The sequence below is a fragment of the Lampris incognitus genome, chromosome 21 (assembly GCF_029633865.1).
Source record: "Lampris incognitus isolate fLamInc1 chromosome 21, fLamInc1.hap2, whole genome shotgun sequence".
Classification (NCBI taxonomy): Eukaryota; Metazoa; Chordata; class Actinopteri; order Lampriformes; family Lampridae; genus Lampris; species Lampris incognitus.
The window spans coordinates 23,350,709-23,365,708 of NC_079231.1; the positions used below are offsets into that span (position 1 = coordinate 23,350,709).

General features: G+C 45.7%; 1 protein-coding gene across 3 annotated transcripts in view; it reads right to left on the reverse strand.

Moving 5' to 3' along the window:
- The window catches only part of nhej1 (nonhomologous end-joining factor 1), a 50,361-nt gene that overhangs the window by 34,058 nt on the left and 1,303 nt on the right, over positions 1 to 15,000 (reverse strand). The window contains exons 1-4 of one of the 3 annotated variants that reach the window (XM_056300998.1): positions 14,274 to 14,347; positions 10,924 to 11,142; positions 9,269 to 9,487; positions 2,817 to 2,955 (exon numbers count right to left, since the gene is read on the reverse strand). In XM_056300998.1, the coding sequence (XP_056156973.1) occupies positions 2,817 to 2,955; positions 9,269 to 9,487; positions 10,924 to 11,109 (544 nt within the window). In that variant the 5' untranslated portion in view covers positions 11,110 to 11,142; positions 14,274 to 14,347. Of the gene's footprint in view, positions 1 to 2,816; positions 2,956 to 9,268; positions 9,488 to 10,923; positions 11,143 to 14,273; positions 14,348 to 15,000 lie in introns of those variants that run through there. The other 2 variants (XM_056300996.1, XM_056300997.1) reach the window with 2 other exon arrangements.

Sequence of the window (15,000 nt, forward strand, 5' to 3'; positions counted from 1 at the left end):
CTTTGCAAAAAGACTACTCACAACCCAGACAGTCTAACCAGCTACAGACCCATCTTAAATCTCATGTTTATGTCCAAGATTCTGGGAAAAGGCTATTACTGCCCAGCTCTAAGACCATGTCAAACTCCACAACTTTTCCACTCTGGTTTTCATCTATAGGTCGCAGCACCAAAACTGCTCTGGTATGAGTCCCAGCCAGCTGATGGCAGCTGTTGCAGGGTTCTTCCCCACCTCAGGGGCTACACTTTACATCGAAGACCATAAGATCCCCTCGAGTTTCTCCAAAGCACCAGTCACTCTGCCACTGTCCTGAGCTGGTTTAAGTCCAAGATCACTGAGAAGAATAAATTTGTGGCTGGTGGCGGTAGTGGGAGGCAAAAAGACAAAGCAAGAGAAACAAGATTGAGATGGCTTGGACATGTGTGGAGGAGAGATGCTGGGTATATTGGGAGAAGGATGCTGAATATGGAGCTGCCAGGGAAGAGGAGAAGAGGAAGGCCAAAGAGGAGGTTTATGGATGTGGTGAGGGAGGACATGCAGGTGGCTGGTGTGACAGAGGAAGATGCAGAGGACGGAAGAAATGGAAAGGGATGATCCGTTGTGGCGCCCCCTAACAGGGGCAACCAGTAGTAGTAGTAGTAGTAGCAGCAGCAGGTAGTAGTGTGTATGTGTGTGTGTGGGGGGGCAAAAGTCCCAGGCATAACCCATTACCCACTGTGTCCCTCAAGCATGAACTCCCCGCTGCTCGTTAGATGTCCCATTGTTATGCCTATGACACCCAACTCTTCATAAAACTGCCCCAAATGCCACCAAAGCTTAACATGCCTTAACACTTGTCTTGAGATGACAATGCATTGATGAAGCACAACTTCCCTCAGCAAGATACCCCAAACCAGGTTCAGCTCTCTCTTTCAAATCTCATTCCACCTCTGCTGGTCATAACATTCCTCTGGCCAACACAGTCTTCAACATTGGCGTTAAATTTGACCCTCACCTAATCTTTAATAATCACATTAAATGTCCCTGCAAAGCCTCCCTGATTCACACCATTCTGAGAACTCCAAACTCAATACCACTTCAAGGCTGTCTGATGTAGAGAGGCTTTCTGATGTCTATCTCCTCAACGCTGGACTACTGCAGCATGCTCTTCATCAAATCCATGCCAAGAGACCACAGAGACTCCAGTACATCCTTTCAAGGGTACTGATTAAACACTGTGTAAACATGAACATGTTACACCCGTCGTACTGCACTGGCTCCCCGTGAGACCGAATTAAAAATCTCTCTGCTGATGTTTCAATGCATACATGGACTTGCACCTAATGTGTTAGGAAAGGTGCTGATAACTCCCAACACAACCTGAAACCAAACAACTGCCCGATGCTCTGTAGTGCCATGACAAAGCCACCTTGGGTGATCTGTTTTGCTTTGTTTTTTTATGTGCTTTATCTGTCTTAAACTTATAACACTGAGATTTGTTTTCAATGAAAAATACTTTTTAAATATCATCATCATCATAACATTATTGTCATTATCATTAGTAGTAGTATCTCTGGAGCACCATTCCATCACAGAACAAAATAAACTTTTGAAAATTGGGACATGGATACATGCTCTGAAAGAACAGTCTGTCAACAGCCATGTGTCCAGCCCACATGGCTGCCCACTAAGTCATTCTATTTGCTTTGGATGGATGGATGCGCAGCTTTAGCTAAATAGCCAAACTATTATCCAGCGATTTAAAGCCAGAAGCCAGTCCTCATTATCCATTTTTGCTGTCAAAACCAGCAACTGTACTACAAGATTGTCCAACGTCATATTGGATGCTAACTGTAAGCCCAAGTGCAAGTACAGGGCAGTGCGGACACGTGTGGTTCAGAAGGGGATGGTTCCAGGAGGCTGGAGTGTGCTGCCAAGTCCTCTGAAGCATCATTGCTCTAACTTGATGGAACAGTGGTGTGGGAAGATGGTGCCCACTTGATAACCCCACGATGACATTTCTGCCTTCACACACTCAGCCTTGAAACTGCTAGTTTGGGTAGTTTACTGCCTTTGAGATGGACCAGTAGATTCACAACAGCATAGCTTGATGTCTTCTTGTGGTAACCAATGGCATGGTTAGTACACTGGGTCGGGTCATGGGTTAGTAGACTGAAGGCCCAAACATACTCGGGCGGAACGTACGCGGAGCGGACTCCGAGAGGAATGTCCGCAGTCATTTGGGCTTCCATCTTCGAGCGCACTTCCGCGTTGTAGTTTCCTGTAAAACTGTCTGTGAAACACTACATTACCCACAATTCTTGCACGTTGTTTACACTCTTCTGTCATGGCGTCCGACACTGACGACGAGGAAGAGATGCTCTGCCTGCTGGCTCTACAATCGGTGTCACATTTATTGGAGGTTGATGTGAAAAATACATGCCGAGCAGTCTACTGTGTGACACTCGTACGCGGCGCAGACTCATCGCGGTTGTAAAATCTGAGCTTTGCGCGCACAGGGCTTGCAGACGTCTGCTTTTATTCCGGCGGAGTCCGCTCCGCATACGTTCCGCCCGAGTATGTTTGGGCCTTGACTTGATACCTAATGGGCTTTTGTGTGAATGCTCACTGCAGAATTAGACTCAAGAATTGTTACATCATATCCTGCATCTTGGTAAATAAGCATGTAAATGTCATGGCATGTAGCCAATACCCAGTATCAAATGGTATTGCGTATGAATACAACTTACCTACAGCTATTTTTCCATAAGGGCAACACTTTAGTTATCAGTTTGTTTAAATTTTCCCCCAAAATCAAGAAATTAGCATGAGTTTACCTCTGGTGAGTGTGGCGCCATTCTCCCTGTAATCCTGTATCTCTGCGTCCTTCCTGACTAGTAGGCCTTCCAGCTGTTCTACTTGATTCTGCAGTAGCCTACTTATGAACAGCAGGGGGCGCATCAGCTGACTGCAAACCTGGAAACCGCAAAAGATTTAGGCATTATCAAAAGCTGTAACTGATCAAATGTAAAGCTCAAAATGGGCCTTAATATTGCATATCTTAGCATTGCCTTTGGAGAATGGACAGTCCTGGTTTTTAGCCAGTCCTCCTCCGATTGTACAGACTCAACTCAATACCAACAGTCATCAGACTTTTGGCATCAAGGCCTGCAAAGCGACTATCATCTTTTAAAACACTTCTAAAAAAGGTAGTTTCAAAAGTCTTTGCTTTTAACCATTATTTTTTAAAGCATTTCCCAAGTATTGTCTCTTTTTTAAGTTGTATTATTCCTTCTATATACTATGTCTGCTCCACTTTGTCAGCTCCCCTTTTAGACAAACCTTGTTAAAATGTTCATCCCCACTGTTAGTAATTTTAGGTGAGATATTGTGAAAGAGGATTGTGTGGATGGAAGTGGTATCTGTGACACAATCTGGGGACTGGTCAGTGATCGGTGTGTCCCCTATTGATTCAGCAAGTGTGGTGCATTAAAGAGTAGATAATTCCTAGACCATGTTAGTGTGTTTGCTGACATCTGCAGGATAAAAACCATCTAAAAGGTTAAAAATACGGCAGGATGGTTTTGTTACTCTGTGATGTGAGCATAGCAGAATAAACACAGCTGCAGCTAACAACATTAATAAAGTACTAGCAATAATAAGATTCCTAGCAGCCTGCTTAAAACTACCTGACAGACCACCAAGATTAGTAACGATAGGGCTGATGGAATTTTTGGGACCAACCAGAATGACCCCAGACCTATCATTAAATTTAAGAAAATTTTGGAACATCCATGATTTAATAGACAGGCAAGATGTGAGCTTCGCAAGGCTGCTAGGATCTGTGGGTTTTAGTGGCATGTATAACTGAGTGTTGTCATCATAAAAATGCTAAAACACATAACCTGGCCATGAGGCAGCATGTATGTAGAAAACAGAATGGGGCCAAGAACTGAGCCTTGAGGGACACCACAACACAACTGAGCCATCAAGGAAGTAGAGGTAACCAGAACAACAGAAAAAGTTCTGTTGGAAAGGTAAGAGCATGATAAATTAAGCCGAGCCTTTGATGCCTACCCAAGTCTCCAAGCAATGTAAGAGGATACTGTGATTGACTGTGTCAAAGGCAGCACTTAAAGTGATACTGACCTCAAAATCTGAAAATTCCTATGATAGGCTATGTTTCGAGTTGGAATGTGACCACAGAGAAATTCAGTGGCCAAAACAGTGCGTCTGCGGCCACTCAAGAGAGATCTGTGATTGACTGTAGATGGTGTCCAATGACAAACTGAGTCGGTGGATACATACTAGATACCAGTCAATTTACATATAGGGTGTGTCCGTAGCGAGATGCTATAAAACCACGGAGAAGCCTTTCTTGCACTCCCTCCTGCTAGCTACTTGGCTCGAGTTTGTGCTATTTTGCTGAGACTTTATTATTGATCTTGCTACGACGTATTGCTATCTACCTATATATCCATCTGTCTATCTAATTATTTATCTAAATATCTACCATCTATCTATATAACAGTTATTTGTATCATCGAACATATTATTTGCCAAGTTGTACTGCACTGCCGTGCCGTAGGCCTACCACCATTTTTCCCGACGGCAAGTGATGAGCGGTACCGAGCCCCACTCATGCGAACACCCAGGAAGACAGTAGCCAATAGCTTTGAATTCATAAAACCACACCTATTTTCGGTTATGATTCAAACTCCCAATGTTAAAAAATGTGTTCAGAAAGGGCATGTCAGTCTCTCTTTACATCTAAAAGAATTAAAATCGAGCAGTCACCTCTGTCTGCAGTCAGCAGTAGGTCATTAGTAATATTAACTAGAGCTGTCTCGGTACCATGAAGTGCTCTAAAACCAGTCTGGAAACTGTTAAAACTATTAGTATTCATAAAAGATATTAGTTGAGATGAAATGTCTTTCTCCAGAACCTTAAAAAAGACAATTTGGAGATTGGTCTGTAGTTACTTAAGGACAGGGGATCAAAATTAGGGTTCTTTAGCAATGGGTGAACAATGGCATGCTTAAAATTGTCTGAAAAAAATGCAGAGGCCAGAGAATTATCAAAAATTTGCAAAATAACAGAGCTAACAGTGGAAACTAACTCCTTGAGCAGCTTAGTGGGGATGATGTCTTAAGATGAAGGAGGAGGAGTCCATATGGGAGACTGTACTCTCTAACACTGAAATTGTAATGGGTTGAAACTGGGTAAAAGAGGCAAAGTTAACTTGGGGAATGGAAAAAATGCAAGGGTCAGGGTGGATTTGGGACCTGATATTCTCCACCTTCTTTACAAAATGAGTGGGAAATTTTTCAAACAGAACAAGTGTTGATAATGCGAGAGTGCGTTTTAGGATAGAGACTAGGTATACAGAGCTGTAGTGGAACTTTAAAAACAAAAGCTTTATGGTCAGTTACAAGCATATCCACCATATCAAAACACTCGTGAGAGAAACCAGATGACAGTACAAGGTCTAAGATGTGACCTTCGGAATATGTGGCCCCTTTAACTGATTGAACGAGGTTAAAAGAGTCTATAAGGTCTAAAAAATGTGAGGCGAGCAAATGGGAAGGACAACATAGAGAAATATCAAAATCAACAAGAATAAGCACCCCGTCCTATTTAGGCACGACAATGCATAGAAGCTCAGAAATAAAACTAACTGAATTAGGGGGGCTATACATTAAGATGCGGAGTAAATGGGGAGAGTCGTGATTAAGAAACTTAAAATCTTAAGGGAGATAAAATTACCAAAAGTTACAGGATGGAACTTAAGACCTAACTTATAAAAAACAGCTAGGCCACCCCCTCTTCCAGAGGGCCTGGGAATATTAAAATATGCAAAATCAGGGGGCTTAGCCTCAATCAGGGGAACATCGTCCCCTGGGGACAGCCATGTCTCAGTAATCATAAAAAAGACCAGATTGTTGGAAACAATAAAATCATTTATGATACAGGACTTATTACCAAGAGATCTCACATTCAAGAGGTCAAAATTGTTTGGTGTCAAAGCAGAGTGAAAAGAAATGGGAATACAGCAAATAGGATGTAAATTGCAGATATTTGCTCCAGATATTAGGTTGTTATTGTTTTTACCATTAGACCAGAATACACCAGGCCTCTCATGTGGATGAGAGGCCTGACGCCTAATAATAGTCTGTATGGGGAAAACTCCCAGTGAGAGGGTTAATGATGGATGAAGCCAGTGGGGGGAGCTAGCGGGGGGAACAGTCCTGTGGGGTGCCACCATAGGCGGAAATGGAAGTTCCAGGAAGGAAGTGTGGGATGTAAATAGTCAGTCACGTGGAGAGGACTGTACAGCGTGCTGCAAATTGGCCGCGAGCATTCGGCTACCCAACGTTTGAGGTGGACTCCATCAGTTCTGAAGAGGGAGAAATTATCCCAAAACAGATGAATAAGACTTCCAGAATGTCCAATCATGGCCTCGTTCAGGATCTTATGACAGGAAGAGGCCATCATTACCCGGGATGAGGGCTGTTGTTTTGGCTTCACAGTGGGATGGCAAGCCACCTGAACACTGCAAGCCACTAGTGGTGGGGAGGTTGCAGTGTCAGGAGGCGCCATTTTCACATAGATGTCTAGATCGGGACAAGTCGGAAAGGCAGGAACATCAGCTTGGTGGACCGGAGTGTTGTCAGACAGAATCACGTAGTGGTTGGAGAGGCGTAAGCGAGGGGGTGAGGCAGCCCCATCCGAATCTTTCTTGCAGCCGCGGACTACCACTTCAGCCTAGGATGACTGGTGGTTAGGTGTTGAGCTGGAGGAAAGCTGTGGACAAGTGGAGGGGTCCCACAGAACCAGGTCCTGGATGGTTGCACTGACAGAGGCAATCCATTTGGACTGTCCAGAAGCCAGAAGGATGCCGAATATAGAGCTGCCAGGCAAGAGGAAAAGAGGAAGGCCAAAAAGGAGGTTTATGGATGTGGTGAGGGAGGACATCCAGGTGGCTGGCGTGACAAATTAAGATGCAGAGGACAGGAAGAGATGGAAACAGATGATCCGCTGTGGCGCCCCCTAACGGGAGCACCCAGAAGTAGTTGTAGTAGTAGTATGAGGTACAGTGGATGTTCAGTGTTACAGGTATATTGCAAGGGGATCGTTTCTGACACTGTATGACTGTTTTAGGTGTTCATCAGTGAAGGCCTGTAGAAAGAAACTGTTATTCTGTCTGGTTGTTTTGGTGTACAGTGCTTTGTAGTGCCTACCAGAGGGGAGGAGTTACAAAGCACTCTACACCAAAACAAAAAGACACAAGAACAGACGGCGGTGGACTTCCAAAGGAGCAGGCAATTATGACACCGGTGTTCATCCTTGGGACACACGTTGAGGTGGTTCGCTCCTACAAATACCTGGGATTTCACATGGACAACAGGCTGGAGTGGGCTGGGAACATCAAGGCCCTCTACAAGAAGGGCCAGTGCCGACTCTACTTCCTGTGGAGGCTCAGGTCCTTTAACATCTACAGTATGATGCTGTAGAAGCTCTACCCGTCTGTGGTAGCCAGCACCATTCTTCTTCACTATTGTGTGTTGGGGCAGTGGTGCAAAGGCTGGAGATGCCAACAGACTGAACAAGCTGGCCAAGAAGACCCAGCTCTGTGCTGGGAGTGAATCTGGACTCTCTGACAACAGTGTCAGAGAAGAGGATGCTGACCAAACTGTTGCCAACCATGAACAATACCCCCCCCCCCCAAAAAAAACACAAAAAAAAACACACTGGTCAGATACAGGAGCACCTTCAGCAACAGACTAATCCCCTCAAAGTGCGCCACAGAACGCTATAAGAAATCATTCCTGCTGGCGGCCATAAAACTTTGACTTCTCCCCCTACTGCCACAACACTGACCCTAGTGTTCTAGGTGGACGCTGAAGCAACAGCATTAACTGTCATTTTTATAGTTTTCATATTCAAATACTGCCTACTGTCACTCACACTGCTTAATCTATTTTAAGGACAACCCATATATCCTCTACAGTACATTTATTTATTACCTGGTTATGTGCAATATACATCTGTCGGCTTGCCATTACGTGCAATATACACCAACTGTACAATAACTGTACCCTGTGCAATAACTGAACATGTGAACATTCTGCTACATCTTTTTCTTAGTGTAAAATCTTTATTTCATACCAATGCCCTTGATCCACCCTGCTTTTAATATATATATTCTACAGGCACCAATGACTTCAGTTTAGTTCTTTATATTTTGCATATTCTCTATAGTTTTAGCTTCATATCCTTGATATTGTGTGTATTTTTGATATTGTGTGCCTTTGGCTTATGCAAGCTGTAATGATGCTTTATGTCCCGAGGGACATTAAAGTGTCATTAAATTTCCCCCCGGAATCAATGAAGCATCTATCTATTTATCCAGCTACCAATCCATCAGTCCATCTGTCTATCTTTCTGAGGTTTTATTTTCCCCACCCTTTGAACTTTTTCCTTGTTTATTGTTTTCTTTAATATGCGAAGCTAATTTGTGAACTCCATCCATCCATCCACTATCCGAACCACTTATCCTGCTCTTGGGGTCGTGGGGATGCTGGAGCCTATTCCCAGCAGTCATTGGGTGGCAGGCAGAGAGACACCCTGGACAGGCCGCCAGGCCATCACACAGGGCCGACATACAAACAAACAAACACGCACACACACATTCACACCTAGGGGCAATTTAGTACGGCTGATTCACCTGACCTACATGCCTTGGGACTGTGGGAGGAAACCGGAGCACCTGGAGGAAACCCACGCAGACACGGGGAGAACATGCAAACTCCACACAGAGGTCGACCCGGGGCGACCCCCAAGGTTGGACTACCCCGGGGCTCAAACCCAGGAGCTTCTTGCTGTGAGGTGACCGTGCTGACCACTGCAGCACCGTGCCGCCCTAACCCTAACCCTAATTTGTTAACTCCGTTTTTGAAAATCTCTATAAAAATACATTTGATTTGTTTGTGAACTGAAGCATTTTACTTTTTGTTCTTCCATAATGAGTCGGTGTCGTAGACATGAATACAATCTTAAGTTGGTAGCAGGATGCTCTAGCAGTTAGAGAGAGTGACCTCGACCAAACCAAAAGGTCACTGGTTTGTCCTATTACAGTGAACATCACCCATCACCTGCCCCATGTCAGTGTCTGTGAGGAAGTCTCTGAAACACACTACGTCACTTTGGATAAGAACACCTTCAGTGCTTGTCATGTTAATTAAAGATGTATAGAAACTAATAATGGTTTCTGAAATACGGACTGTACCGTTGTCACAGGTGCGGGGGTGCAGTGGAACTCCCAGTGGAAGGGCAGCCCTGCCAGTTCACTCTTTAGCCTCACGCTGACCTTTTCGACCTCCTGGCATGTCAGGGTAATCTGGGACTCGCTCTGTGTGTGCTGATGTCCTGAAAGACAGGGCTGAGCCACGTCGCACAGGTGGGAGAAGAAGGCTTTCACCGGAGCATGCAGCCGCTTGTTCAGCTCCTGTATGGACAGAGCACACAGGGAGGGACAGTCTCTGAAATACTTTCAGCACAACAAATTCACCTTGTCTTTTTAAGAGAACAAAGAAATACAGGTAAAGCAAGAGGGTAAAATTACACCTTTTGGTGATGATGACGATGATTCATTCATTCATCACCCAAACCGCTCATCCTTACTCAGGGTCGCGAGGATGCTGGAGCCTATCCCAGCAGTCACAGGCTGGACAGGCTGCCAGACCATCACAGGGGCGACGATGACTCATATTTGTGAGTATTTTCATAGACTAGAAAATGACCTTTGATGTTGAGCACGGTCCATCCTGAATCGCCATCAAAATGTTGTGTCGCAGATTATTTTTTTTGCAAAATATCAACCTGCGAAATGTCAGTGTGTCTCCTGCAGAATTAAAAATGCATAACGCCCATCTTCTTTAAGACATAAACATTAAATCAACTGACAAATTAACTTTCTAGACTGTTCCGACCTTATAGATCTGTACAGCAACTCCCGATTCAGATAATGGATTAGCTGAATAGGGTCTGACATTTCTTGACAAACTTCTAAGTGCTCATTTCTGCAAACAGAGAAAACATCAAGACTTTGTCTTTTATCAACAACAGGGACCCAACATTGTCATTCTTCATTAACAAATGACAGATTTCAAAATATACCAGCTACTCTAGCTACACTCGCTAAATGTGGAGTAGTTGTAAGAAGAGTTGAAGTGACTGCAGCGGCACGGTGGTACAGTGGTCAGCACGGTCGCCTCACAGCAAGAAGGTTCTGGGTTCGAGCCCCACGGTAGTCCAACCTTGGAGGTCGTCCCGGGTCGTCCTCTGTGCAGAGTTTGCATGTTCTCCACGTGTCTGCGTGGGTTTCCTCCCACAGTCCAAAGACATGTAGGTCAGGTGAATCGGCCGTACTAAATTGTCCCTAGGTGCTAATGTGTGTGTATGTCAGGTGTGATGGCCTGGCGGCCTGTCCAGGGCGTCTCCCCGCCTGCTGCCCAATGACTGCTGGGATAGGCTCCAGCATCCCCGCGACCCTGAGAGCAGGATAAGTAGTTCGGATAATGGATGGATGGATGGATGAAGTGACTGCTTAGAAATCACAGGAAAAAAAAGGTATCTCATGCACAGTTACCACAGTTATAAATAAAAAAACATTACTGCACAATTATCGTGCTTTTTTTTTTTTTAAATATTCCGCCCCCCCCTTTTTCTCCCCAATTGTACCTGGCCAATTACCCTACTCTTCACATCCGGTTTCCCACCCGCAGACACGGCCAATTGTGTCTGTGGAGACGCACGACCAAGCTGGAGGTAACATGGGGATTCGAACCGCCGACCCCCATGTTGGTAGGCAACGGAATAGACCACTACGTTACCCAGGCGCCAATTATCTTGTGCTTTCAGTTAATTTCCCACCCTGCATACCTGTGCTCTGCTCTGAATGGCTGTGGTTGTCATTCTCTCCTGCCATACGCACTGCATGTCCGTCAGCAGGATGCAGTACTCCGCGTCTCCAAACCAGGTTTTAGCAAGGAGCTGGCGGCCGCTAATATTCAAAGGGAGCCAGGGGCGCTCCAACAAGACCTCATCTGGGACTCCGCTGCCCTCCATCACGACAGGGAACCAAGTATCCCAAATGACACCCTTAGTGGAGAAGACATATATTTAAGTTAATGGACCATATCACATGAAAACAAACTGCAAGACACTTCCATGACATTTTCCCCCAGTCCAGCATGCTCCAGGGTAGGTGTGGGGGATTACGGAGCTGATTTTAGGATATGTTCTATGGTTTGATAAGTATTATTCATCGTTTCATTATGACTAAATGTCAAAATATCTAGTTTGGGGAGCGACGCACATGGCCAAACAACTATTTGACAACACTGAGGTTTGGGTGGACACAGGTGGAAACCCTTAGGGCATTAACATTTTGACATTGTTTTATGATGTCAACCCAGCCATTGAGGACGCACAAGCCAGTGCATTCTTAATGCCGGTCCCAAGCCTGGATAAATGGGGAAGGTTGCGTCAGGAAGAGCATCCAGCGTAAAACCTTTGCCGAATCAAATATGTGGATCATAAACCAGATTTCCAAAGCGGATCAGTTGAGGCCCTTACCAATGGCTGCCACCAGTACTGTTGGCCAGCAGGGTGCCGGTAGAGATTATGCTTCTGTTGAGCAACGGAGAAGGAGAGGGGTAAGGTATATCTAGAGGCAGCGGGAGAGGAGGAAGGGCAGGAGTGTGGAGGTGGGAGTCAGACTTTGAATGTTGGCACTATGACTGGTAAAGGGAGAGAGCTGGCTGATATGATGGAGAGAAGGAAAGTAGGCATACTGTGTGTGCAAGAGACCAGGTGGAAGAGGAGTAAGGCCAGGAGCATCAGAGGTGGGTTCAAACTCTTCTACCATGGTGTGGATGGGAGGAGAAATGGGGTAGGAGTAACCCTGAAGAAAGAGTATATGTCAAGAGTGTGTTGGACGTGGAGGTGATGAGAGTGTTGGACAGAGTGATGAGTATGAAGCTGGAAATTGAAGGTGTGATAATGAATGCAATCAGTGCATATGCCCTGCAAGTTGGGTGTGAGATGGAAGAGAAAGAAGAATTCTGGAGTGAGTTGGATGAAGTGGTGGAGAGGGTACCCATGGAGGAGAGAGTGGTGATTGGAGCGGACTTCAATGGGCATGTTGTTGAAGGGAACAGAGGTGATGAGGAGGTGATGGGTAGGTATGGTGTCAAGGAGAGAAATGTGGAAGGACAGATGGCGGTTGATATTTTGAGAAAAGGATGGAAATGGCCGTGGACCAACTACGTATTTCAAGAAGAGGGAGGAACACAGGCTGACGTACATGAGTGGAGGAAGGTGCACACAGGTGGACTATATCTTATGCAGGAGGTGCGATCTAAAAGGGATTGGAGACTGCAAGGTGGTGAGAGGGGAGATCGTAGCTAGGCAGCATCAGATGGTGGTCTGTAGGATGACTTGGGAGACCAAGAAGAGGAAGAGAGTGAAGGCAGAGCCGAAGATCAAATGGTGGAAGTTGAAGAAGGAAGACTGCTGGGTGGAGTTCAGGCAGGAGTTAAGACAGGCACTGGGTGGTAGTGAAGAGTTGCCGGATGGCTGGACAACCACTGCAGAAATAGTGAGGGAGACAGCTAGGAAGGTACTTGGTGTGTCATCAGGACAGAGGAAGGAAGACAAGGAGACTTGGTGGTGGAATGAGGAAGTACAGGAAAGTATACAGAGGAAGAGGTTGGTAAAGAAGAAGTGGGATAGTAAGAGAGATGAAGAAAGAAGACATCAGGGCAAGGAGATGCCGCATAAGGTGAAGAAAGAGGTGGCGAATGAAAAGGAAAACGTGTATGGCGATTTGTATGAGAGTTTGGACACTAAGGAGAAAAGGACTTGTACCGACTGACTAGACAGAGGGACCAAGCTGAGAAGGATGTGCAGCAAGTTAGGGCGATCAAGGATAGAGGTGGAAATGTGTTCCCAAGCGAGGAGAGTGTGTTGAAAAGGTGGGAGGAGTACTTTGAGGGGCTGATGAATGAAGAAAATGAGAGAGAGAGAGAAGGTTGGATGATGTAGGGATAGTGAATCAGGAAGTGCAGTGGATTAGCAAGGAGGAAGTGAGGGCAGCTATGAAGAGGATGAAGAGTGGAAAGGCAGTTGGTCCAGATGACATACCTGTGGAGGCATGGAGATGTTTAGGAGAGATGGCAGTGGGGTTTTTAACTAGATTGTTTAACACAATCCTGGAAAGTGAGAGGATGCCTGAGGAGTGGAGAAGAAGCGTACTGGTACCGATTTTCAAGAACAAGGGTGATGTGCAGAACTGTAACAACTACAGAGGTATAAAGTTGATCAGCCACAGCATGAAGATATGGGAAAGAGTAATAGAAGCTAGGTTAAGAGGAGAGGTGACGATTAGCGAGCAGCAGTATGGTTTCATGTCATGAAAGAGCACCACAGATGTGATGTTTGCTTTGAGAAGGTTGATGGAGAAGTATAGAGGAGGCCAGAAGGAGTCACATTGTGTCTTTGTGGTTTTAGAGAAAGCATACGACAGGGTGCCGAGAGAGGAGGTGTGGTATTGTATGAGGAAGTCGGGAGAGGCAGAGAAGCATGTAGGAGTGGTGCAGGATATGTATGAGGGAAGTGTGACAGTGGTGAGGTGTGTGGTTGGAATGACGGATGGGTTCAAGGTGGAGGTAGGATTACATCAAGTGACTTTGAGTGTTAGAAAAGCGCTATATAAGATTGATTTATTATTATTATCAAGGATCGGCTCTGAGCCCTTTCTTGTTTGCAATGGTGATGGACAGGTTGACAGACCAGATCAGGCAGGAGTCTCCGTGGACGATGATGTTCGCGGATGACATTGTGATGTGTAGCGAGAGAAGGGTGCAGGTTGAGGATAGCCTGGAGAGGTGGAGGTATGCACTGGAGAGAAGAGGAATGAAAGTCAGTAGGAGCAAGACGGAATGTGTGAAAGAGAGGGAGGACAGCGGAATGGTGAGGATGCAAGGAGTAGAGGTGAGGAAGGTGAATGGGTTTAAATACTTGGGGTCAACTGTTCAAAGTAACGGGGAGTGCAGAAGTGTAGGGATGGGCACTGAAACCCGGTATTAAACGGGCACCGGTGCTAAATTACTAAAGACCGTAGCATCGATAAGCTCTGACATTAACGGATCTGCTATCGGTACTTGACGATTTAAGAAAATAAATGTCCCGTTTAGGTTTAGTTATGCTAAATAACTGTTAGCTTGCACCTTTTATCTCACCAGCTCCATTTCTACTTTGCAGTGAGGTTGTGACGTTCATCTGTGATGCGCTTTCACTATTCCCAACTCAGGAGGGAGAGACCCTCGCCTGTCGTATGTGTGAGCTGAGGGGCAGGGCCAGCTCGCACACACACACACACACACACACACACACAATGCTTGTTGCCACAAGGGCAACAAGTCTTTTGCAAGTAAGGGCAGAAACTCAAGCAATCTTTCGAAGCATCTAGCGATAGCACATCAAACACAGGCGGAGAAATGCAGTTTTCGACTGCCTGGCTCGTAGTTCATTTCTCATTGGCCCCATCCACCTCAGGTATGTTATGTGTGCTAGCAGCCTGGAGCCCAAACGGAGTTAACTAAATTACACAAACACGGGTTAATGATTAAAATTAACACGGTCTCCAGATATGAGAAAATAAAACAATGTTACTTCTGTTATTAACTTGTACCATTTTTTTCTCTTAACAACAAGAACCCGAGGTGGCACCGTGGCGCAGAGGTTAGCGCGGTCGCCTCACAGTAAGAAGGTCCCGGGTTCGAGCCCCGGGGTAGTCCAACCTTGGTGGGTCATCCCGGGTCGTCCTCTGTGTGGAGTTTGCATGTTCTCCCCGTGTCTGCGTGGGTTTCCTCCGGGGGCTCCGGTTTCCTCCCAAAGTCCAAAGACATGGAGGTCAGGTGGATCAGCCGTACTAAATTGTCCCTAGGTGTGTGT